Source organism: Epinephelus lanceolatus, chromosome 1 (assembly GCF_041903045.1).
Source record: "Epinephelus lanceolatus isolate andai-2023 chromosome 1, ASM4190304v1, whole genome shotgun sequence".
In the NCBI taxonomy this organism is placed as follows: domain Eukaryota; kingdom Metazoa; phylum Chordata; class Actinopteri; order Perciformes; family Serranidae; genus Epinephelus; species Epinephelus lanceolatus.
Window position 1 is genome coordinate 8,087,537 of NC_135734.1, and position 25,695 is coordinate 8,113,231.

Genomic DNA, 25,695 nt, shown 5'->3' on the forward strand with positions numbered 1-25,695 from the left:
AGCCATGCATTATGTAGCGGGGGGAGAGCAGAAGCTGCGCGCCATTTTGTTTCGCAGCTGTTGTTTGTGTTAGCATTTTTACATGGCTCTCTACATGCTGCGGCATCCCAAATCCATTTAGATTGTGCTCTGCTGTGTTTCTTACTTTGCAGGTGGCCATCATCACCATCTCTTTTTTTTCTCAGCGAGCAGCCTGGGTGGCCATGGGGAGATGGTTCGAGTTGCTGAAGGCCTGGGGACGCTCTGCATCAAACGTGTCAGGGAATTTTTTATCCTGACTGCGATGATGAGGTCTTCTCTTTCTCTGCCTGTGTCTCTCACTCTCATCTTTCTGTTTGCGCTAGCGGGTGTCAGCACTGGTGATCCTCTACCTGAAGGTCAGTTCGTCTGTGCTCTCCCACAGGGGATGACAACACTCAGTGTGTCCGCCTCGCCTGATTGAGCTACCAGCGCTCAGACAAACGGATGTCTCACATCTCAGCGACGTACTGCCACCCGCTCATGATGCAGTGACTGGGAGGTGGGCAGGACATTTACTCACTCTCTGTGACCTTAATCAGTCACTGAAAATTGGGAACAAAAACAGGTACAGCAACAAGCCTGCTGAGGGAATTTGCAAGCATGGAGGGATGCTTTGTTCTCCAGCTCTCCTGTCCTTTAATGGCCACAGTGTGATTAAGATTATTACTAGGACAGCCGTATAGCCATTTTGAGCATATTTGCCATATTATTCTTTTCATGTTTTAGACAGGACCTGCTTGTCTGTATTCTGTCTCATTCATATTAAATGTTGCCAATGTTTCAAACAGTTGAGTAAACTTATTTAGAATAATAATAATATAATATAATAATAATAATAATAATAATAATAATAATAATAATAATATATGGTCATCTGCTCCAGATGGGCTACTGCAAGTGTTTACATTACATTACAGGGAAACTTTATGTGTTAATTTCTCCCCACTTTTGGATGATATTCCTGTTGGAACATGTCCAGTTGCGTTAAGAAGCTTTTGTTGATTATTTTTCACAGTGAAAAGAACTGCTATCATCTGTAAAGCCAATGGTCCCCAACTGATGGGTCGTGGTCCAAAAGTGGGCTGGGGGTACTTTCTAAATGGACTGCAAGTGACTCATGAATGTGTCAAGTTTGTAAAAAACACACTTCATTTTTAAGTATAGTGAATTTCTGGCATTGAGCTTTTACTCTGAAATGCAGTTTCCTGCTGTAAAGTGAGTTACTAACAAACAGCTACTTAACAGAACCAGCAAAGTGGCTTGACAACATGGCCAAACGCAAGTATCACACTGAATGTATTAAACTATGTGGACCTTCAACTAATGACTCAGGAGAAATCTGAACCCTGGGGCTGGACCAGTTGGGAAACACTGTGTTAAGCTGCTTTCACACCACCACATGGTTATGTCTCCAACAACCACCTACTTGCAAGAGAGTTTAAAGTGCGTTTAGAAGCAGCTGCTGCTGCGAGAGTCCATGGCTGTGATGACAGGCAGGTGCTTGATTAAACACTGGCAGAAGTGCAAGCTAGTTTGTAGCTGCATACTGCAGCAACACAACAGAAATCACTGAAATTACTAAAGATTTTTATATATTTGGACAATTTACCAGTCAACCGGAGATTGGTCGAAAAATTATCCCAGGCCCGATTTTTCTTTTGGTTGTCTTTATAAGTTGCTTGCGCTGTAATTCTTGGTTTTTTGGCACCAACGTTATCGGCTCCTCCATCTTGTCTTTCTGCTTCTGCAATGCTAGCTATTTGATTGGCCAAAGTCAGGTGGCAACTGCCAGAAATTCAACATGGTGAAAATCTGTGCGGCCTCGCATGCGCAGCACCCACTTCACACCCCTACTGCTGTGTTCTAAACCACTTCCCCTCTGCTGCCTTCCCCTCATTAAAATGACCAGAGGCGCCGAGTTACATGAGGTGGTGTGAAAGCGCCTTTACAGTTATTCCCCAACTGCAAGTACATAGCTAACTTACTTGTGGCTACATGCTAACGCCAGTTAAACATAAACTTTTGGTTGCCGATGATAATTTCTCCCCAATTTTGGATCATATTCCTGAAGGAACATGTTCAAATGTGTGACAGTAAGAAGCTTCTATTTTTGATTTCTCAAAAAGCGCCTCCATTCTCTGTTACAGCCACACACTAATATACATGTTTCTACATGCTGTTGTCAGGAAAAGATGTAACCTGTTGTTGCTGATGTTGTTAGTGTCTCCCCGGTTTTGGATCATATTCCTACAGATTTGTGCTGTCAGGAAGTCAGTCACTGGAGGTCAGTGAAGAGGCATCACAACAACAGGGTGAAGGAAAGGACAGACTGGCGCTGGTCATGAGCAGGCTTGAAACCACCTGTCCCAAGCACCCATTTTCTGAGTGATGGAAATGGTGTTGGACATCATCATCATCATCTCTCTCTCTCTCTCTCTCTCTCTCTCTCTCTCTCTCTCTCTCTCTCTCAAATCACAATGTTATATGAGTACCACAATGCACTACATTCAGTGATTCAAATAATTTAGTTAAAATAGCAATTTACAATATCACACTATAAAAACACTGGTACAAAGAATACTGGTAGAGGTGCAGGTAGAAGAAGTCCTGCATTCAAAAGTTACTGATAAGACTATTGGCAACAAAATTTATTTTAATTATCAAAGTAAAAGTATTCATTATTGGATCATTATTGATACTGGTACTTTCATGTTGTGACTTCATGTTTGTCAATGCTGAGGCCAATTAACGACTTCATGTACTGTTTGGTAGTTTAATCTGCAATATCACAGTTAACCATAGCTGTGACTGCATCATGCTAACCAAACTAGCAGCTTGTCCTAATATGGTCATTTCTGGCCCTAAAAGTCTAAGATGGCTACGTCCATTATATTACAGGCTGTGGTTCCATTCATCAGTCATACTGTGGGACGCAATTAATATCACAGCCTCAAGGAGCTGCAAGTGGGGCTCTACACTTCATTAGCCTACATTTGTTTTGGTCACGCCAAGCTTGACGTAAAGTAAAAAAAAAGAATTTGGTCAATTGTGATGGAATTAGTGTTACGAAACTGAGTAACAGCTACTTCAACTTAGGTTTTCAGGGAAAATAGATGAGCATGTCAACTCTTTCTTAGTCCGTGTTAAATCAGGGCAGCACTGGCTGCCAAAGTAGCATTTGTTGCAGACATTTATTTTTGACTGTCTCCCAGCAATGATGTATTTAATCATTGCTTTTCTATTAGTGAAGACTTCACCCTCACTTACAACTGAATGCAAATCAGTTCTCTATATCACATGACTTGAACTCAAGGAACTCATAAACAGCTGCAGGAGCCATATTTTTGATTTCTCTCACCATTTCCTCTGTTTAGCTGTTTTGACAGTTAGTTGACATTTGCCTGAGTGGATAACGATATAATTAATGCTCCGACTGTAACGACAAATGGCACGGTTATATGCAAGGCCTAATAAACAGAAAGTGCTATGGGGTGTTTTACCAAAACATTTGGCATATTCAAATAGCCTGTACAGGCTGATGTTGGAATAGAGGACCCCCGAGAAAGTACCAGTCTATCCTGACTGGAAACTCGACACATTCAGACTGACAGCGTATGCCCCACCATAAAGATGCACTGGGAATGAGTCACAAGTGTGGCTCAACTGCTGCCATGTTAAACAAATGAGCATCTATGAGGCAGCTGTGTGAGAAATAAGGTATTAATTACAAGACAGATGAACCCTACAGATATTGGATGATCTGTGCGGAGGGATGATGTAGTTGCTGATTAAATCCTGCCATAGCAAGCAACATCTTTATTAGAATCAAATATCCTGAAATGCTGCATGGTCAATCAGCATTTTACATGGGACTGTAATTGCAAGATTTAAATTTAAAGCTTTTTGACCAGCTCTCTCCAACATCAGGCATATTTTCTATTAGGGTTGGGTTTGACATTTTTTTGATAGTGCCAAAACTATGAAAACTATGCCTCACTGTAGGAAACCCTTTTTCTATTGCACAGAAAAAAGCCAAAATTTACAAATGTTAAATGTTGTTTAAATAAAAGCATCATTAAAATAAATAAATACAGCGGAAAAAAAAGCCAAGATTTTTATTCAAATAAAATACGCTGTGACCTAACCAGGCTTGATGCCAGCTGTCAGTACTTGCGAGTTTTTGACACTCTTCATACTGAAGTTATTATAATTCAATATCTTTTATCCAAGTGAGGAATATCTGTCATATAAAACATTGTTTTTCAACATATACTCATCCGTTATTATCTACATCATAAGACTGATCAGTACACTATGTTTTTCTGGCAGCAGAGGTACAGTATGTATCTCTCTGTCAGGAGAGCAGATTTTAACTTTAACACTGACAGTCAGACACAGAGAAAAAGTGAAAGAGAGGCCATGGCAGCAGTTAGTAAGGAGCTGCTCTGTGTGACTGTTACAAGTGGCGCTGTAACGAAACCCAGCAGCAGGTGGGGATGATTGACAACTCATTTAATCTGAGGATATCACACAGTTTCTTACACTGGCCTAAAAAACTGCTGAAAATGAAGCGATGACTGGCTAAAATACAATGGTTTTTGAGCTTCTGGTATGCTGGTAGGCTGATTTTATTATCTTTGGATAAAGCCAGGCTAACTGTTTTCCTGTTTCCAGTCACTGTGCTAAGCTAAGCTAAGCTAATGGGGTCCTAATATTTAATGTGCAGACAGGAGAGTGGTATTGATCTTTTTATCTAACTCTCTCCGAAAGCAAATAAGTGCATTTCCATTGTGTTGAGCTGTTGCTTTAACCAGATGCTTTACATTATGATCTTTTTAGCCAGGCTATCCCTATGGCTCTAGGGATGGTGATGTTGGGCAGTTTATCTGTCAGCTGGGCGGGTCAGACAAAAATATCTCAATCACTACTGGACATTTAATTGCCTTTAAATGTTATGCAGAAATTCTCGGTCCCCACTGTTGAATGAGTGCCTTTGGTGAAGTCCTGACTTTTTCTCTAACACAAGCAGCAGGTCAAAAATTTGGTGGATATATTCATGGAATGTGTGATCCCTGGTGATTCACTTCACTTTTAATAGTTTAACACATGTCCAAACGTGTCCATGTCCTCATACTTGTTAGATATGATGATGTCTTTGAAAGGATTAGAATGTTCTATTTGTTGAAGTCTCTCTTTTGTCATTAAGGCTAATAGGAATGGCCTTAATTTTACACAACAGACAATTTGGCAATTTATTCAAATGTGTCATCACATAAAACTCGCACATCCTTGATGCAAATGATGGGATGTAAAACATTATTGTGCGAATCACACAGCTGTGCTCTGGGCAGCACTCAAAGTGCTGTCAACAGCGATGCCAACCACCTGTGGCCTCTGCATCTCAAAAGCCTTTCAACTTCATTTCTCCACTGTGGGGAAAGGATCATCCATCTTAGTGACAACCTGGAATTGTGAAAAATACCTGTGGCTGACAAGGAGGGTCCTCGAGATGCCAAGAGAGTCGAATGCAGATGGCCCAGCGCTGAATCCTACAGGCAGTGACACCTGCCACGGCACTTGTACTAATATGGATGCAGCATGTCTGAGAGAAAATGGGATGTGTAATCTTCATCATAAATGACTTCCTGCATATTGCACCTGTCTTGTTTTATAATCATGTGCGGGGAAGTGATGCAACAGATGTTTGACATGCAGACACCTGCCAATATGAGCTGGGATTATTAGAGGTGTCACACTTCAGCTTTCATTCTCTCTGCACTGTGGTCCATTACAGCATTATGCAGTACGGTTACAAACATTATGTCATGAAAATCTAGCTACTTGTCTTTAAAGAACATGACCCTGACTACTGTTTTGAGGTTTGTATCTACATATTGTGATCTTAACTTTGCTCAATGTAATAGGCTATTCAGTGAAAGTGAAGTGGAAGATACAAATAAAATTAAAGACAGAATATTTTTGGGGTCTTGTTTTACATCATGGGTCTTTTTTTCATCATTTCTTTCACTTATGATAAGATTAAACTCAGAATCATTGCAGGGTTCTGGGAACACGATAATACTGTTACAACGATAGAAGCAGTGCAACAAGCCAACAGGAGAGCGAGAATGTGAGCACATACAATGTTGGCCCTCATCCCTCAATACAGAAGGAAACTGTGAGCACACAACTCTGGTAAGGACAGCACTTCTGTAAACTTGAACCAGGGAGTATTTTTAATATTACAGCCATGTTCCCAGACCTCAACTGTGTATCCAATTTAATTGAATGAATCTTTATTGTCCCCAAAGGGCAATTTGGGTGCAGCATAAAAAAACATGGGAGACTCATATGGCACAACAACAAAAACAATATCAACAACAAGTAACAAGAAACATTGCAATTAGTGTGGGTTGAGGAACGCAAAATCAAACTGGCACCACCAGTGACCCAACCTGGTCTTATTGGCTCAAAAACCATAGGCAATTGGTTTTTAAATTTGTAAATCATTCTTTATGTCTCATCAAAACTCTAAAATGCCCTGCTGGCGAAGGGGTGAAATGCTATCTATTTTTCAAGTAGATGGATATCTACTGAATGCAGTGCCATACCTTGCCAAATGTTTCATCTCCACTTTACAAACAAGATGCATCTATAAAAACTGATATTTCAGCCTACTTCCACTACTTAAAAAGTATCAAAGAAAGGGTTCACATCCCAAACTTAGAAGGAGACAACTCCCTGCATCCAGCAACTGCCTGTGGTTGTAGTTGTTGTGTGTGTTTTTGTGTTTTGGTGCATCCATTCTGGGTAAGAAATCCAAACAAGTCAACAGCCTTTGCTTGTTTACAACTGATGTATTAAAGCCTCGCTGAGCCTCTGTATCTCTGTAAACTAATCACACATTATCCAAAGTATTGTTTAAACGTAAAGAAACAAAAGGTTTCACCATATCTGCTACATAATAATGTAGAAATGTAGAACATCCTTGGTTTGCAAAAATGTACAATGCCAATGTTTTTTTTGGGCAATTGAGTTGTAGTGTCATTGGAAGGAATTTGGGATCATCCAATGGAGACCATAAATATTGAACCAAGTCTAATGACTAATAGATTGACTGGGAATTATCACAACTTCAGGATTTCCTAGAAGTGGGGCCAGTTATAAACTAAATGGCAATTTCTGTGAATAGTTGGGACCTACAAGGTGTCTGCTTTTCCTAAACTGTAGATAGACTTCTTTTTCAACCTTTTTCAACCTTTAGCTGGCTCTTTCATTTTACAATGTCAAACATTTTCAGGCATTGTGAGTGTAGGAAAAAAGAGTATCCCACAGAAGTCAGGAAGCTATAAACAGAGATAAATCCAATCTGCAACAGGAGCCTGCGTTGTCTTTACTGTACCTGTTTTGCCGGTGTTCTTCATAGATGTCTTATTGGAGGATTCGGTATCAAAGCCCTCCAGTGTCAACTCCTGATACTCTGTGGATACTTTGGTATCCTGGTCCACAATGTTGATTGGTGACTGGTTTCTCTCTCTGCATTCTGGGTAGGCTGATGCCCATCCTTCATCTGGCCCATATATACCTGAGGAAGACAAGAAAAGTAACAGGGTCCCATCACAAGAAGGATACACTTTGATGTGAAACTGAGTAGGCTTTAGAAGGATACATCAGAGAAAAATGACATTTCAGAACCATCTCATGTCCTCTGAAAACAGCTGACAGCGTACACTGCCAAGTCATCTGAATTCCAATTAAACATTGCTCACAGAATAAACACCATGAGCCCCAAACAGAGGCAGCTGCTGAAAAAGCAAAACATTTTCATTCATGTGGTAAATAGAGAATTTCAAAATGTCATTATTATGAGGCCATGATGTGTCCCGCTGCTGCCATTTGCCACATCTTATACATAAAATAAATTCTATATTTGGTTTTGCACTGCTGACCTCCCTCTCAACTTCCCCTCAGACAACCCCACTGCATTCAGTGTCAGTCACAATGCTACTGAGCTGACAGGGCTCCCTAAAACACCTCAGATGAGTTGCGAGGAAGCTAGTGTGTGCATGTATGTGTCGCCGCAGTATGTGTGGAGAGACATCCTTTGACAGTAAATGTCCATGGAGTGAAAGCCAGAGGCCAGGGGAGCACTGGAGTCACTTTTTGCAGAGGCATGTGAGAGAAAGATAGTCAGAGGGAAGGCCAGGACTGAAATGTCACAGGGCTCTGCTTTAACACCTGAGTGTTTACTCAAAGAGCAGGGCTGTAGCTTCTGGGCACACCGGGGGCTGGATGTTGCCTGAGGCCCCTCAACCCCAACCATGGACACAGTGAATTTAACACTTAGAGGAATAGTAGAGCAGTTGAAAAATAAATGTATAGTGAGCTTAATAGTATACGTGTTAACGATTGGCAGTGTTATTTCACATGTTAGTGGCTATAGGAAGTCAAAGTGATACTGGAACTTCTGGACCATGTGGATAAAACCTAAACCAAAATGATACTGATATTTACTGAATGTTACCCAAGAATATAAAAAAATCCAGTGTTGAAACATAACATATTATACAGTACGTTGTGTAGTTTAACTTGTCTAAACTGAGATAGTTATGTAAAAAAAAAAAATCAGCCTGTTCTTATCCTCAGGTCATCAAATACTGAAACTTTGTTACACCCCTCAGTGTGCAATATCAACGCCAAAGGCACCCTTAAACATCTTTATGAGACACACTGGGCTTTCAGCTAACTCCAATGTTCATCCATCTACGGAAACACTTGATGCTGACAGCACCTGACAAAGTATTAAGAGCTGGAAAGTTAGCATAGGGTAGGGGGTTTCTGGGTCAAATAGGACTTTCAACTAGCTTGTGTCAGAGTCCTGCACCAGGTCTGGTACCTGTAGATACCCACAAAAAGCTGTGTAACTGGTAAAAATATGTATACATATATGAATTCACAGGCATGGGTAAAAGTACACACAAGCAGGGAGTGAGTGAAAACAAAAATCTGTTTTTTAATTTTTTTATTTGTCAGAATAAAAAAAATGAAAAAGATCTATATGTGTAATATTCTGACATCTTAATCACTATAATCAAGCCACAACTCCTTTTATTTTGAAAGTCAATGACCCAAGTAGAACCTTTGAACCTGTCGTCACATTTGTCACCGATGTGGAAGACTCCAGCAATGAAACTGTGCAGCGCGCGGATGAGGTAGCAGCCTACATTGAGTTTAAGACACTCAAGGAGGATCCTTTTGAGGTTTTATGGTGGTGGAAGGAGCATGCTAACATGTTTCCTAATTTGGTACATCAAGCGCAGCTAGTGAAAGAGATGTTTCCTCTGCTGGTTTTGTAATTCAAGAACATAGAACCTATTTTAATGACTGTAGCCTTTGTGTGTTTAGTCATGGCTGCTGGTGGGGTCATGAGACTTTTATGAACAGGTGGGGCTTTGACTTAGACACAATGGCCAGTAAAGAGTCTGTTCTGGTACTGAGCTCTATGGATATGGGCAGGAGCAGGTTTTCAAAAAAGGACCCATGCAGGAATCTGGTTTGTCTCCCATGAAAAGCCAAAAGTCAATATTGTTTCAACATAATGCTACATAAAGTACATACCTAGATCCCTCGTACAACAAAAAGTCAACAATGTTTTATTGTAAACTCACATAATTTACATTTGGTCGTCGCACACTTAGGTAACTCATATGACATATTTACGCCATGTTATGTTATCAATATGTAACGAACATACTTATTTTAACCCAAAACATCTTTTTTTTCTAAACCTAACCAAGTAGTTTTGTTGTCTTAACTTTATCATGACCATTTCATATTAACCATGTGTGTTTCAGCTGTGTGTCATGTAGGGAGGATGTCCTGGGATTCACTTTGAGATGCCCAGTGGCATGCCACGTAGTTATTTGATTTATAGTTATTTGATGACCTGGGAATGAGAGTGGGTTGAAAATATATGTGCTATTGTTGTTTAAATTTCTGCTAAGGCATTTAAAGGACAATTCACCATACACTCTAGACAATCAAGGGTTAAACACCAGCTGGACAGAAAAGACCGAGTCAATGAGTCGAGTCAAGTTGAGCTTACACTGAGTGGGGGTGAGTAGCTGGATGGTCTTGTGGGTTAAATGTGTCTGATCATATAATGGAGCCATGAATGCTGGGTAGGAAAGGTTAAAACGGTCTAATCCTGACTGTAAATGGAAAACATGGCATTTCACAGCTGTTAGAATAGCCCATATTATATATCATATATTATTATTTGCTTCTGAAACACATGGAACATTCAAGGTTGATATCACTTCCATAATGATGAAAGCTGAAATTACTGTTAAAGATTGTATTTCATGGTGTCTGCTGCTCTGTTTTGCTCTCTTCCCCATTCCTATTGCTGTGAGCTGATCTGTGTTAATGCATATGACCTTTGCCTTGATGGTAAAAGTTAATAATGTGCACCTTCTAGAATAGACCTGAAATGTAACAAGTGGATGCATTATCATTTGTTTATCATTAATGGGTCTCCAAAATGCATTTGTTGTGAGCTTAATCACGAACCATTTTTAAATGTATTCAGTAAGTTGCAAAATGTTTAGATGTAGTGTCGAGAGGGGATCAGTTAGGAAAGCTGAAAAACACTGTATGACATTTTCTGGTTTTAAATTGGGTAACTTTCCAACATGTCTGATGAGTGTGGTCATAATAGTGTTTTGTCACACCTGTGAATTTACCCTCCAGTAATGTTACACTGTACTGACACACCTCAGTTCACTTGTACATCACTGCAGCAAGGTTCAACCCCCACAGTTCAGTTTAAACTAGATTTGTAGGTGCTGTTGAGTTGCTCATGCATTGCAGTTGTGAGGTTTTAAAAAAGACAATATCAGAAGGCAACAACCTGGTATAACAGAAATACATGGGGGGGACTAAAGTCTGATTACGTGGTGGCATGTAATGTGATAAAATTGCATGCCAGCACTACAGTTACAGTGCCAAATGGAAAGTCAATGAGAATTATTTGTCATAGTTGACACACAAATTCCCTAGTTCAAAGATGTCATGCAAAGGGATGTGGATAATGTTAAGACCCCATACGCAGTGTAAAGAGCTAGAAAGTTAAATTAGGAGGAGGTCTAGATGGTGGATGGGTTAACCAAATGTAGGACTTTCACCCAGGAGAATGCAGGAGACCACCAAACAAACACAGGACTTTCACCCAGGACCCCGCTTTGCGTACAACTCAAAGTCCACAATGACTTCTTTTAACTTTATGTACTCATGTCCTTTACATAGTTACTTCTCATTACTTGATGTTCTTGTGTCACTTTACGACATACTCACATCTTGTACGTAACAAACATTGTTATTTAATCAAAATCATGTTCTGTTTTTAAACCTAACCAAGTAGTTTTGGTGCCTAAATCCAACCATGCTGTCAACATGTAATTTCAACACAATACATGCCACCACCATGAAATGCTGTGTTAAGAGGACATGTGAGTTCACACTGAAAGGAGAGCACTAATCAAGCCTCTTGGAGGTCAGCATTAACATTATTAAAAACTGCCCATTCTCACTTTAAACTCATCAATTTGTCAATGACCATTTGTCAATGAGTTTGGTGTCAAATACCAATGAAAAGAAGCACCTTTTGCAGTGGTATAATATGCATGGGGCATTTTTTTTCTAAACCTAACCACGTGCTTTTGTTGTGTAAACTTACAAAAATAAACAGAAAACCTTCTTTCTTTTTTTTTTTTACTAGGCAGTAAGTTTATTTTGAACAAAAAAATTATGTGTGTAATGAGCAGGAACTGTACATTTCCTGTGAAAACGGAAACGTATTTTGAAAAGACCCAATCATGAAACAAGCGTCAATTTAAACGTTAATGTCCAAAACTGACACAGGAAGCCACAAGGTGCGTCATATTTTTACATTTTGGTCCTATGACAAAGCAGTGGTATTTAACGGGTTGGGTTAAGAAAGGTGTTTATAAAAATTAGGCTAAATATTAATGTTAAGCATGTTCTTTTTGAGGTTTTGGTCTTTTGTCAATGTCACTCTCTTGACGTTTTATCCTTTACTGTTGCAATGACCTAGTTTCTTCTCATCTCAGCATTGCATTTTAACTCACTATATGATACAAATCACCCGTCCACTGCCATATTTCCCTGCATGTGCCTTGAAAAAAACAATTATCCAAAGACTTGTGTATTTTCTCTGAATTAATGAGATGACACAGACACTGACATGACATTTGAAGAAGTTCATCTGATTTTGCTCTACTACAAACTGGTGTCCTGCATGTATGCTTTTTATGTGATTGCATCCTCATACCTGTCTCAGACTTGTATCATGAGATGGAAAACCTAGATAATAGACCACATGACCCTAATTAATTGCTCCACATTCAGCCCTACATTCAGATAATCTCATTTGTGTAAGGCCCAGAGCTGCTTTGCTTCAGCACCATTTCCCATTCAGGCAGCTCTGTGAGCGGCACAGACCTATAATTCTCCTGTCAGTGGAAATGAGTCAATCTCTACGATGTGGAGGATGCGACGTGAGGCGTTAAAAGCAGTTTTCATTGAGACGTCACTAAATTTCAGGCAAGATGTATTGCTCTGGCATTTACTGGAATACACAGAAAAACAGCTCAAATTGATGCGTTGATACCACTCTTAAAAAGGTAGTCATCTTTCCTCTGAAATACTGCTGCAGTGGTGTTTGAACTGCGTTTGACCATTGAAATGGTAGCAGATAACTACCCTGTCACTGGCATATTTATTGTGTCTTACTTTGAACTGCGGACAACTGCTATTTTATTTCTCTCCAAATTAGTTATGTGGTATAGCGCAGTTGTTGCAACCACACTGTTTAAGTTTGTTTAAAGGGGCAATCCGCTGATTTAACAAGCAAATGTGGACCAAATCAAAATATTTTGCTCATATGTGATACAGATCTATTTTTTACAGAGTAGTGTGGGCATAGATATCTGATTTTTTTCCCAACACATCCGGGCTTTCAGATGTGGTCCTAAATCTGACTGTGAGAACGGTCATATCAGAGTTCATACGTATTTTCCCATACAGCAAAGTGCTTACCACTTCATACTTTGCTACTCAGGAGCTACATATAGTGTCAGAGCGGTTCGCTGAAACTACAGAAGACTGCTGTAGCTGTGCAGCCTACTGCAGCAGCATGCATGACTACAGCGTCTGACCACCAGATGCTTTCTGACAGGGACAGCTTACCTAGATGCCCTAAAGCCTTGTGGTGAGGCACTGACAGAGATCCTGGAATGTAGCCCTGGACATCCTAAAGTTTTGGAGCAACTGTTCCCCCATGAAACACAGCAATAGCTACAAGTATAGAGCTATGGCTTTTGCCATAATTCATAATTATCTTTTATATTTCTCCTATGCAATGGTGACTTAATTAGTGCAATTACTGTATTCAAATATGCAGTATTCTTTAGTTTACTAAGGTATATATTTATTCAACATATAATGCACAGAACTGTACATATTTCTTATGTTTATTCTTATGCTTGCTTTTATCCCATTGATGTATATATATTGCAGTGAACATTATAGCATAATTCATATTTTACATCTCTGAATGTATCATACTAGTTTATGCATTGTAATGTAGTACAATGTACATATTTGTATATTTTTACACACTTACAGACTCAGCACAATGAACATATTTTTATTCTTAATATCTTAATATCTAAGTACTAGTGTTAAAAATTCTAGCAGAATGCACATTTTCTATTTCTATTTTTTATTTTATTTCATTGTTTTACTTAATATTTACTTTTTTCATACCAATATTCTTACTTCTTATAATATTCTTTACATTGGAGCAACTGTAATGAATCACAGTTTCCCCTCGGGGATTGATAAAGTATTTCTGATGCTGATTCTGATTCTGATTCTGATTTGTGTTTCTTTGTCCTCTTATCCTCATGTCATTGTTCCAATGGCTCATAATCCCAAGACTCAATAGTCCAAGAAATGTCCCACTGGACTGAAAGCCCATTTAATAACAGGCCGTTATCTTACAATTTTTTTATTTATTTAGTTTTTTTTTTAAATGCACATTTCCTCAAAAATAGCTTCACAGTCTGCCAAAAAGAAGCACATAGCTTAGCAGTATGCAGTATGACAAGGTCTGATGATGTCTCTCTCATCAGTTCCTAGCCACGTGCTTCTTTTTGGGTGAGTACAGTGGAAAAAAATGCACTCCGGAAATCATGAATTGTCATCTGACCTCTGCAGCAAATCACTCAGAGATAAACGTTTGCACCACCATGTCATTCATTTTTCCCAAATACCTGTGCCTCGCAAATCTGATGTTGTCATTGCTGATCCATCACGCATGTGTGTGACGTTATGAGTTGCATGTGAGGCATTTCAGAGCAGAGGTTCATTCACACTGATGTCAGATATGGTTAACTTCAAACCTAATTGTGACCAGCGCAGGCAGAAAGATCAGATCTAAGGAAATGATCAGAACTAAGCACTAAGCCCTACAGCCTTCCAGCTGTGTTTGTGGTGATTGAACCTGGTATTTTTGTCCAAACCTGATATTTACCTAACTCTATTTTTTTTTTTGTTTGTTTCTTTGCCCAAACCTGACCACATGTTAACTAATGTCGTCACAATATAAAATTAAAAGGTAAATAAAGATAAAGTTTCAGCATATCCACTACATATGAAATGTGTGTGTCTACAATGTGCATGGTTTGCAGAAATGCACAGTGTCAACATTTAATCTGGCCATTGGGTTGCCTACTCTCTGCTGCCTTCATTGAAATAATTCTTTTGAAAAATATGTCCCTTGTGAGTCCAACCAATTTCATGGAAGGCCAATACTAAATCACTGGAACAGCTCATTTACAACTTATTTGTATTTGTATTTATTAATTAGAAGACTGATGTAGTACTTATCATTGCTCCTTTGGGTTTTCACTATATGTCTTAATCACGCCCAGAACACATGCAATAAATGGGGCCAATTATATCTCAAAAGCTGTCAGAAAGAGGTATAGGAGAAGGTGGTAGAGATCCATCTACACACGTCTGCTTCACCTGGCTACACTGCATGCGATCATTGGTAAAGTGTAATCTCATATATGATAGATAACACTTGTATCACATCAGCTTAAAACCTCAAGCTGTTCTTGTACTGTGGTATCGTCACTGAAACAAATTGAAGCTAGTCTATTTTAGGGAGGTGTGAGTGTCCTAACCCTGATGCTACACTCCATTAGCCTTTAAATCTGCCAATGATTTTGAATAAAGGAGGGGCCAGTCCTACATTTATCAGTAACAGAGAGGATGTAAATATAGATTCCCTAGACTTTCTGTAGCTAAGATATAACTGTTCATATGCAGCTTTTTTCTATATAACAATAACAATGATAATAATAATAATAATAATAATAATAATAGTTCCTATGTTCTTGATTTTAAACCATAGCATCTGTGACGTAGTTTATAGGTTTCTAATAGAATGTGTTAAAGCCTGTAATTTGGGTTTATGTGTTGCTGTCTAGAGGCAACATTAACATTAATTAACAGCACATTACATTGATGATAAGCTCATTGTTAGCAATGGCCCATGACTCCTCGTGAAATGAATCCATGATGTATAAATATTTGAATCTCATGATAATTACTATTTTAATAGCTTCATATTGTATTCACTGTATAAAAGCGTGTTTATACATGGCACTTTAGGTCGTCCTACATGTTTTGTAGGTTTATGCAATTTTACATACGTGGTAGGGGGTCACAGTTGAAGTAATTATGACAATTTTTTTTTTTTTTTCAGTGTTAAACTGCTGTTCATTAAACTAAGCTTCTTGTTGCCCCTTCACTGAGAATAATTCGGCTGATGAGATAATACCCCCACGTTGCCCCCTGAACCCCCAAGAGCATTTGAGTATAAAGTAAATGGAGTGAAGTGCTGAGGTTGTATCAACAGCAAACACCACATGGAAGCAGATCAGTTAATAGTAAGGCCTCTTACTGACATATGGTCAATTAAAACATCGAAAATTAGAGATTACAAAGTATGTCTCAAATAAAGATCTGGGGCCAGTTGCACAAAATACCTTCAGCTAAGATTTTCCATTAAAGGGATAGTGCACCCAAAAATGAAAATTCAGCCATTATCTACTCACCCATATGCCGATGGAGGCTCAGGAGAAGTTGTGTTGCTACGCCCTCTCCCCTTGGATCTCCGCAAGTGATGTGAGGACTCTAAAACTTCACCTGAGCCTCCATCGGCATATGGGTGAGTAGATAATGGCTGAATTTTCATTTTTGGGTGCACTATCCCTTTAAGTCCTAGTTCCAGTTTCCTGATAATAAAATTAGTTGCTCTTTCTCAAAACACTCTGAAGTCTTCCCCTCAAGATTTCCTTAAAATGCTCACGTAAATATGGTTTTCTCCTTGTCTTGGTCTTACACTCAAGGAATCCTTACACTGTTGCACAAAATACCTTAACAACCAAAGCAAGGTAAAAAAAAACCCCAACAACCTTTGACTCTGTCTTAACTGTAACATAACAACCTAACACACCCTGCGAAGTGTGTTCTGCGACTAGAAGACCACAATGGATACACTTTTGATTTTACACTTCAGATCTGACTGAATTACTTTTCTCTATTCTGTTATGTGGGGATCAAATTTACTTCGTAGTTTGTGCTTTTTATGATTATATTCCTCCAGAAGTGTAATCTCTTTCTCTCCTGACCAATGTGGTTTTCCTGTCTTCTTTTCCTCTGCCATTTTTTCCACTATCTAACTATAAGCAACTTTGTGAGATGATAACATGCATCACAAGCCTGAGTCCAAACAATCAACCTCCATGGAAACTTGTAGCGCTGTAAAATCCCTTTCAACACTGCGAGTGAGTTCATGTTTTCCTTAACTAAGGAAAACTTTTTAGGGATTCTGTGCAACTGTGTAAGTCCCTCAGCTAAGGAGAAATTAAGTGTTTTTGCAACTGGTCCCTGGATCTTTCTTCATTTGAGGTGAATAAAGGCCACACATTTATACTTAAAACTGCACCTCTAAAACTAGGTTGTTACAAGAGAAAGACATGCTACTAAAGCTTAGCGAGCTTTTAGTTTCCCTATTCATGTTTAAAACCATGTTTTCAGGGGCTTTAAAACAGTGTCTAAAGGATTTATGTGTTCAAACACATAATGAGACATTTCTTGGAGTCTCATACTGAAACATAAACTGTTTTCTAAGAGATGGTAATGACTCCTCATGTAGACGACTGAAGGCGATATCGCATGTATTACCGGTCATAATAATAGTTAAAAACAAAGGTTCCATATCTGGGATTGATCTACCTTAGAAAGACTTATTATTTCTGAGTAATGTAGTGAGAAGAAGGTTAAAGAAGGATAAGTTGATGAGATTCCAGTGATCTCTTGATACATCAACATGTTTTTAACCACAACAGTGGCTCCAAAACTGTGTTCCAGAGCTGGTGGGAGAGTTTGGCATTCGAGCAGAAACGCAGTTAAATTGCTTTTCTGTGAGAGAGTCTAATGCCATTTTGTCTGGAAATCAAATCCAAAAACAACTTGAAAAGATGCAGCCTCCATAACTGTTTTATTTACTGATAAACAAAAGCGCTGCTGGAGAATTGTCCAGCGTTGGTGGAGGTGTGTGCTTCTGAATGCGCTATTGTTTATATTGCATTTTTATAGGAATTCATGCATGAATGCCACCTCTTACATCCCACTCACTTTTATTCTCTCACTGAAACATCATGAACATCAGTCCAAGTGTACAATGATAAAAAAAGTGTGGGCATGTGACCATTAACATCCCCGCCGATGCAGTCATCCAGCTGCCGTCAGACATGCATATTTATGGATAAAGCGTTTTGGATGTACAGGATGTGATGCAATGAAACACACAGCTATGGAAAATCATTAAATCTCAAAAGAATATGATACATTGTAAGAGCCTGAAGAGGAGACCTGGATAGGTATATGAGGCAGATGAGGGCAGATGAGGTCAATGCCATGGAAACAGTGACAGATTTTTTTGCTCATACATACAGCCAGTGTCATGTGTACGTGGGTGCATGTAAATGTGTATCTCCAAGCACCTAAAACACCCGTAACTATCACGTTGACAGCTGCAGGACACACGAACACTGCCATTATGTTGAGCACAGACACCTTTCTTTTTATTCAACCATGCTCCGGCTTATAATGAGAACTTTCAGAACCTTTTGGTTATAAAATAATGTACATACACAGTAATTTTCACTGACTCTCACTGTCGAGCCAATTTCAAAGAGTGAAAGAATAAAACATCAAGGTATACTCGGCCCAACAGCTCACAGCAATCAGAAACATCAGGAAAAGTTCCCCTCCTTCTGTCTGAAGTACAAACTCTTCAAACATGAAACTGAATATACACAAGGTAATATGGGGACTTGTTTCTCTGTAGATGTGGAGCTGATCCATTTTGTCAGTTTGTCTTTGGGGCTATGATGCCACATAAAGATATTTCCTCAAAGTAATGTAGCTTTGGCAAATCAATTTGGCTACAGTTGGTGTACTGAAACACTTACAGTTGAAACCTTTTAAAAATGTAGATTACAAAAACAACATTGTAGAAATACAGTATATTACTGGCAGTGTAGCAGTTTAAACTTCACATTCTACTCTAATAAATTTAACAGTAAGCAAATCACAGTAGTAAGCCCGTAAAATAACGGTAGGATCCTGGCAGCGTACAGCTGCTGCCAGTAGTTTACTGTAAGTTTACCGCAAAATTTGTCACTGTGATTAGTTTCCTAGCCTTTGTCAATTCTGAGCAGCACTGTTACCAGTTTGGATTCAAAACTTCCTTCCGCATTTTATTTCATTTCAGCATTTGTTTTCTAGCCACTCCATCAGCAACATCCCATAATTTACTTAGTGTCCATTAGTTGAAAAACAACAACAACCAGCCTCTTAGGGATGGATCATTGTGTGTGTTTCATAGTGAACTGGTTAGTCAAGCATTACACCAACTGCTGTAGCTGTAATAAATGCCTGAAGAAGACCTCGCCTACAAATTGGCAATGTCAACAGAAACTGATCCGAGCTCTGACTGGATCTCTCCTCCTCCGTCTCCCTCCTTCTCCTGCCCACTAACACCAGCTCCCACTATATGCACCCCTCTTGCTCTAAACTCTGCCCTTAATTGAAAGCAATACTGGGCTCCTGGGTTCTAAAATGAATTTGTCTATGATTACTCATGCCCTGGCGCGTTGCAAGCACCGGGTAATGTCTACTTCATTGAATTAGGCGGCATCCTGTTCTCCTTCCCCTCCCTTCCATCTCCGTCCTTGCCCAGGGGCGGCTATTGATTGAGGTGGTCTGGCTTTCGTATAAGGCTAGCATTACCTATGGATCCAGACAGCTGCAGCCTGGCCGGCAAATGCAGTGGAAGAGAGAACGTGAAGCGATTAGTCATTGCCTTAATACAGCTAATTTCTGCTGAAAGCAGCATTATGGGGGGGGGGGGGGGGGGGGCGCAAAGGTAAAGGAGGGAAGGAAAGAGGAGACTAGCATGACTGCTAGAGCGCCAACCTCAATCACACACCTGGCTAATGGCTAAGAAGCTGTGTGCTGAATAGGCGGACTTACAAAAGGGCGCTGAACCTAGAAATCTACTTCCCTCTTTAAGTTTCCATTACGCTCCCTCCTGCACTGACTGCATGTGTTAAGAGGTTGTCGAGACCAACTAGTGCAATGCAAAAGAGCTTGTACTATATGATTTGTACAAGTTAAACAATGTCCAATCATTTTTCAGTGACATGGTGCAGGGTCTTAAGTCTGTTCTAGGACTCAAATTAATTGGTGGGTGAATCAGCAATTGAGCTGCTCTGTAATCAGCAATCAGCCTCACAATGCTTTGTGCATTATGGTCTTGCAAGGCCAAAAGTGATCAAATTCTGCTTCAGGCCCCAAAAGGCCAGATCTGCTAGGACTCAGACGGCAAGTTTGAAAAATTTCTGAATGTATGTTATTAAGTTCTCCTGGGTTTTAATTTCCTTACACTATTTCTGCACTGTAGTCTGACAAGTTCATCTTATTTGAAAAAATGTAGGAAACTGCCTTGAAAAAGGAAAGTAAATATAACTATTGGTCTTAAGTTTTGTTTACTTTATATCTAGTTATTAAGTTTACTTAAATGTGTAGTTGTTTTTATTTATTTTTGAGTTGTTGCAACTTAAAAATGTCAAGTGAAATGAACTTATTCTTTTAATGTGTTAAACCAAGTCAGTCTGGTTTAACTAAACAGTTGTGTTTACTAAAAAGAATTTAGGAAACTGGTTTCCTAGATTTTTTTAAAGATCAACTAGTCAGATTTTACAGTGTGTGGCCAACTGTTAAAATAACACTGTGACATCAGAAAATAGGCTTGTTTTCTGTCTTACCCAGAATCAGATGGGGAGATTGATGTAGTCTCCTTCTCTGTGTATCTAGTGAAGAAATAGGTCAGTCTTAAAATGTGTTTAACCTCCCTTCGCACAAAGTGCGGAAGCAGGGGAAAGTGCAAGCTTAGCCCAATCAGAGGTGAAAAGACTTCAATATCTGCAAAAAATTTCTTATTTACATGCTGGGTCCTCTTATGAAGCTGAAGTGAAAAGGACTTCATTCCACAATGGATCGCTGAGAGGCATCCACTTGCCTAACAAGATCACAACCTTGGATTTGTAAATGGTAAAATGGACTGCACTTGTATGATACCCTTCTAGTCTTCCAACCACTCAAAGCACTTTTTACACTTCATATCACATTCACCCATTCACACACACATTCACACACTAGTCGCCGAGGCTACTATACATGGTGCCACCTGCTACTGCTGGTGTGCTGCTCTTGCACACCGATGGAACAGCCATTGGGGGTAATTTGGGGTTCAGTATCTTGCCCAAGGACACTTCGACATGTGTACGAGAAGCCAGGGATCGAACCACCAATCTTAATTACCTGCCCACATGTCTGCCACACTCTACCTCTGAACCACAGCTGCCCAGGTAGGAAAGTTTTTGCAGAATTGAAAGAAGAGCTAGCCAAGATGAATTAAAGTTGAGCTCATCTGATTTGACTCCAAAAGTACTCAGTGTCTTGCTTCTTGTAGTTCAGTACTACCAGTACAGTATTTACTGCTAGTGAGTTGTACATGCAACAGTCTGCATACAGTATGCAATTCACTATTTGATGCAAGATTATTTCATTTCTGATAAGTCTGTATCTATAGAAGTCATTTAACGGCCATAATTCAATCTAAATGAAAGCATCTAACTGGATTATTTTAATATTGCCTGTAACTTAATACAGGCTGACTTAGGCTACTTAATGTTTCCAAATGTCCAGCATCCAGTACAGACAGTTGTAGGCTGTTTTTGTTTCATAATAATCATTATGTGGAAAAATAATTTGTTTGAATTTCTGTCATTAAAAAATATTTTGTTTTCTTTTTGTAATGGTAAAAAAAGAGCGAGAGAGAGAGAAATTCCCACAGACTCCCTGCAATGATGCTAACTGGCATGTCATTCAACACAGTGTTGCTTACCTTCTTCATTGGGACGGGGAGGGGTAAAGTTATGGGGAGACAGGGCTGCTGCTTCTGACTCATCTGTTGTTGAGTCTGGTAAAAGGGGCAGGGACAACTGATTGAATATGAATACCTTGCTAAACATTTACCTGCACTAATTAATTGTAGGTTAAAAAGGAGTGAAATGTAGGCTAACACTAGTCTGTAGCTAGCTTATTTCACTATGGACATTAAGCTAACAGGTTCATTTCTACCACTCAGACTATAGGCTACCCACCTTTCTTTGAGAAAAACTGGCTCACATATTGACACCCTTTCTTTTGCCTCTTTCTCCTTTCTCTCTTTACTTTTGTGAAAACCAAATTTTCTTTTAGCATGAGATAGCATGATGACGACTGTAGCATTGTAGCGCAACTGCTGACTGCTACTAAGATCCGACCGTCACCGTCAGTGCGCTGAACCAGGACCAAACCATTCCTGTAGATACAGGGGGGTAGTCAGTCAATATGGATGTTTACTTTTTGGTCAATGGGGATATTTAACGTTTACTCCCTAAAACAAGTAAAAACAAAGAGATCATTAATTTATTTACTATATTTGAAAAAAAAATCTTAATGATGATGGTTTCATAATTTTATATTACTTTTTACCTATTGTTGATTGACCTATGGTTAAGCCCCGCCCTAAAATGCTATGAGCCAATCACAGTGCGTATAGCCATTCTCATACACTCAGACATTCTCTGCCTGGACGTTCATTGAAATGCGTCACAGAAAGTCAGTTTTGTTCGGTTTTATGAGCTTTTTCAGAGATTTGAAGTTTAACAATGGTGAAACAGTGTGCATGGGGCACATGCAACTCCTGAGAGGCTGGGCGACGAGGTGTATTGTTTACTCTTTCCTAAACCACATCTTAACTGAGAAAAGTGTCTCTTTTGGATGACGTTGTGTGGTAACGTTAGACCACAACATCAACTCAACGTGAATTAGATTAACAACGATGTCTACATCTGTTCTAAGGTAAGTCAACATCATGTTTGAGGCAACATATTGTCACTTTGCTGGAAAGAAATATAAAGTTATCTTTAACATCTCTAGGTAATGTTAGCTAGTTAGCCTAACGTTGTTCATCATGTCACCTTGTTTGCTGGGAGTTCATTAGCCTATTTTGTTCTAGTTTTGTACTTTGGTGATCGTACATCATTGTTAGCTGTTGTTCATAGGGCTCTAGTTAAGCTAACGTTAACCTCTGGAGCTTAACTTCATTAATTTATCTGGAATCGCAGAGATAACAAAGGTTGGCAAACGTTATGCTGAATGATTCAGTGTAAATACTGTAGCACCAAACTAACGGAGAGACACTCTTGGTAAAGATGGTAAAAAGGCCGTTATCCTTTTCTCATATTCTGAGCCAAAAACCTTAACTTCAGTGGAACAATGCTGATCCTCTATCTTGTTGTCTTTGCCTCCTGAGAAATGCCGTGTACTGTGACACCTGCCATAGCGCTGGTCACTTAATGTTGATATTTTGTCTGAGTGAGTGGAGGGGGGCGTGGCTTAGCCATAGGTCAATTGTCCTAACTTTTCTCCCCTATACAGCACCACTGTGTGCATAGTCCAAACGGTTCAATCACAGCTTTCATTTCACTTTGGGTAAACCTTGGATAGGCATTTTCGGTGAATTTTACAGGAATAGCAAGAGTTAACAAACTGAGACAATGATTTTCTAATCTGCTGTTGATATACTGTGCTGCTTTCAGTCGAAAATGTAAAAGGAAGCAGTCATGGAATGTATAGAGGAAGGCTGTAATGAGGAGTCTTACAAATTATATTTATATATATATATATATATATATACACACATATACTGTATATATATATATATATTTTTTTTAAGAGAACGCAGACATGTGGGCAGGTAATTCATGACTTACATCAAGTCTCCAAAAAGTACACATCCTGTGTTAATAACTTCTCTTCAGATTAAGGTAGAGTCTACATGTATGTGTCTCGCAGCTAGTGGACAACACTGTTGTGCATTTTCACTGCAGGTGAGGATTTGAAAGCAGAGAAGGGTGATGGAGAGTCTCATGCTGGCTGCGTCCAGAGATTACAGCTAATACCCCTGCCTCACTGGATTGGTTCTCCTCCTGCGAATCCAGGCGTTCTGGACATACAGGCCAATTCCTCAGTGCATTGATTTCTGCCATTTCCTCAGTAATCCTGATGGAATCAGTGCGGGGAGAGAAGATCTCTTAGTGCCTGCTGAGAGGAAGCTTCCTGCCAATTGGAGAAAGGCAGCACACTGCTCTCCGTCCCTTTCTTTCTCCTTGTTTGCACGCTTGAGGAGACCTTCTCTGACGTGAGCGGTTAATTGTAGGAGATGGACATATGGCAAGAATGAGTCTCATTTTCCTGGACAGAACATGAAAGATCGCTCTCTGTTCTCTTCCCCCAGCCTCCCTCCTGTCCTTCGTCTCATTAGGCACACCTTGATTTCATTGTTATTCTTCAGTTTGTCAGATTTCTTCTGACAGCAAATTTCCCCCAAAGGTGTTTTTTTTCCCTTTGTGTATAAAAAGTTGCTTTTGTCGTTAGAGGCTTGCAGTCCATAATTGTGATCTTTAGGCATACAGTTTCCATACAGTCTCGGGTTTGTTTATGCTGCAAATTGGAATCGTGGCAGGCTTTTCAGTGAGAAGTGAGCGAGGTCGCCGGCACCGCATCTGCTTCAAAAATGGCTCTTAATTGACTGAAAAGCCTCAAACTCTCTCAAAGGTCAGAAGCAGCAGCCAGGTGTATTTACAAAGTAAATAATTGACAGAGATGAAGAGTGGGCTCTCTCTCCTGAGAGTTGCTGACAATCTGTGATGGAAGTTGCACAAAAGCAACAGGAATCTCAGATGAGAGAACAATGTCTTCCCCTCCCCTCCCCTGTCTCTTTGTTTACCTGAGTGGACAGTTAATCTTGGCTAATGTTGGCTTTCCTCACTGTGGCAGCACTTCCTTTATCATCTGCTTCTCAATATGTTCAGCTGGACTGCCATCTCTCCATTTGGAGTGGTCAGTAGACAGAAATCAGTCCTGTCAGTGGTTGATTTATCCTCAGAAAGGGTTTTCTGTATCGTTTTCTCTTCTAGTGGCAGTCGCAATAAAGCCCCTTCATGGCTGGGAGCAAAATCTTTAAATTTGCTCAGGGGAAGAAAGGAGATGACAGCCATTTTATTAAAAGGAAAAAAACAACATTATGATTTTTTGACATTATAAAATGAAATAAAAGAAAATAAGATAAAATAAAACAGAATAAAATAAAATAAACAAAAATTTTATTGCAGAATGGGGAACACCGCCTTTAAGCTGTCATATCAGTGCTGAAATGGTGACAGCGTGTTATGAGAGCAACCCATGGTGGGAGATTTAAAAAGTAGCAGCTAGCAGTTAGCAGCTAACTTAAAGAAGAAGAACGGTGGCTGACAGTGTTGCAAATTGGGAAAACAATGAGGTCCGGGAGCTCCTTACCCTCCAAGCAGAGGACAAGATCAGTTGCCATATAACAGGATGGGTAAGTAAGTAAGTAAGTAAGTAAGTAAATTTTATTTATATAGCACTTCTCACAGAGAGGACTCACAAAGTGCTTCACAAGATAAAATACAAAAAATACAATAACAGAAACAATGCAAAATACACAAAAACAAATAAAAAGTAAAGTGCAGCGAAATACAGAGATGATACAATGGACAATTAATGGAACGCAAGCCTAAACAGATGTGTTTTTAACTGCTTTTTAAAAATGTCCACGGAAGAGGCCGCTCTCAGCTCATGAGGTAGTGCATTCCACCATTTCGGTGCAACAGCCTTAAAGGCTTTATCACCTTTCGTCTTTAATCTTGTGTGAGGGACAGTAAGTAGGTGGCCTTCAGTGGACTGCAGTGACCTGACAGGACAGTGAAAGGACACCAGATCCGTCAAGTATGCAGGTGCATGGAGGGCTCTGTAAGTGATGGTTAGAATCTTGTGCTGGATCCTGAAATTAACGGGGAGCCAGTGCAGGGATGCCAG

The 25,695-nt window shown here is 39.5% G+C and overlaps 1 protein-coding gene across 1 annotated transcript in view; it reads right to left on the bottom strand.

Moving 5' to 3' along the window:
* Positions 1–25,695, bottom strand: part of LOC117256754 (receptor-type tyrosine-protein phosphatase gamma-like) — a 621,431-nt gene that overhangs the window by 238,903 nt on the left and 356,833 nt on the right. Inside the window, exon 3 of the mRNA XM_033626372.2 lies at positions 7,424–7,606. Within this exon, the coding sequence (XP_033482263.2) occupies positions 7,424–7,606 (183 nt within the window). The remainder of the gene's footprint in view (positions 1–7,423; positions 7,607–25,695) is intronic.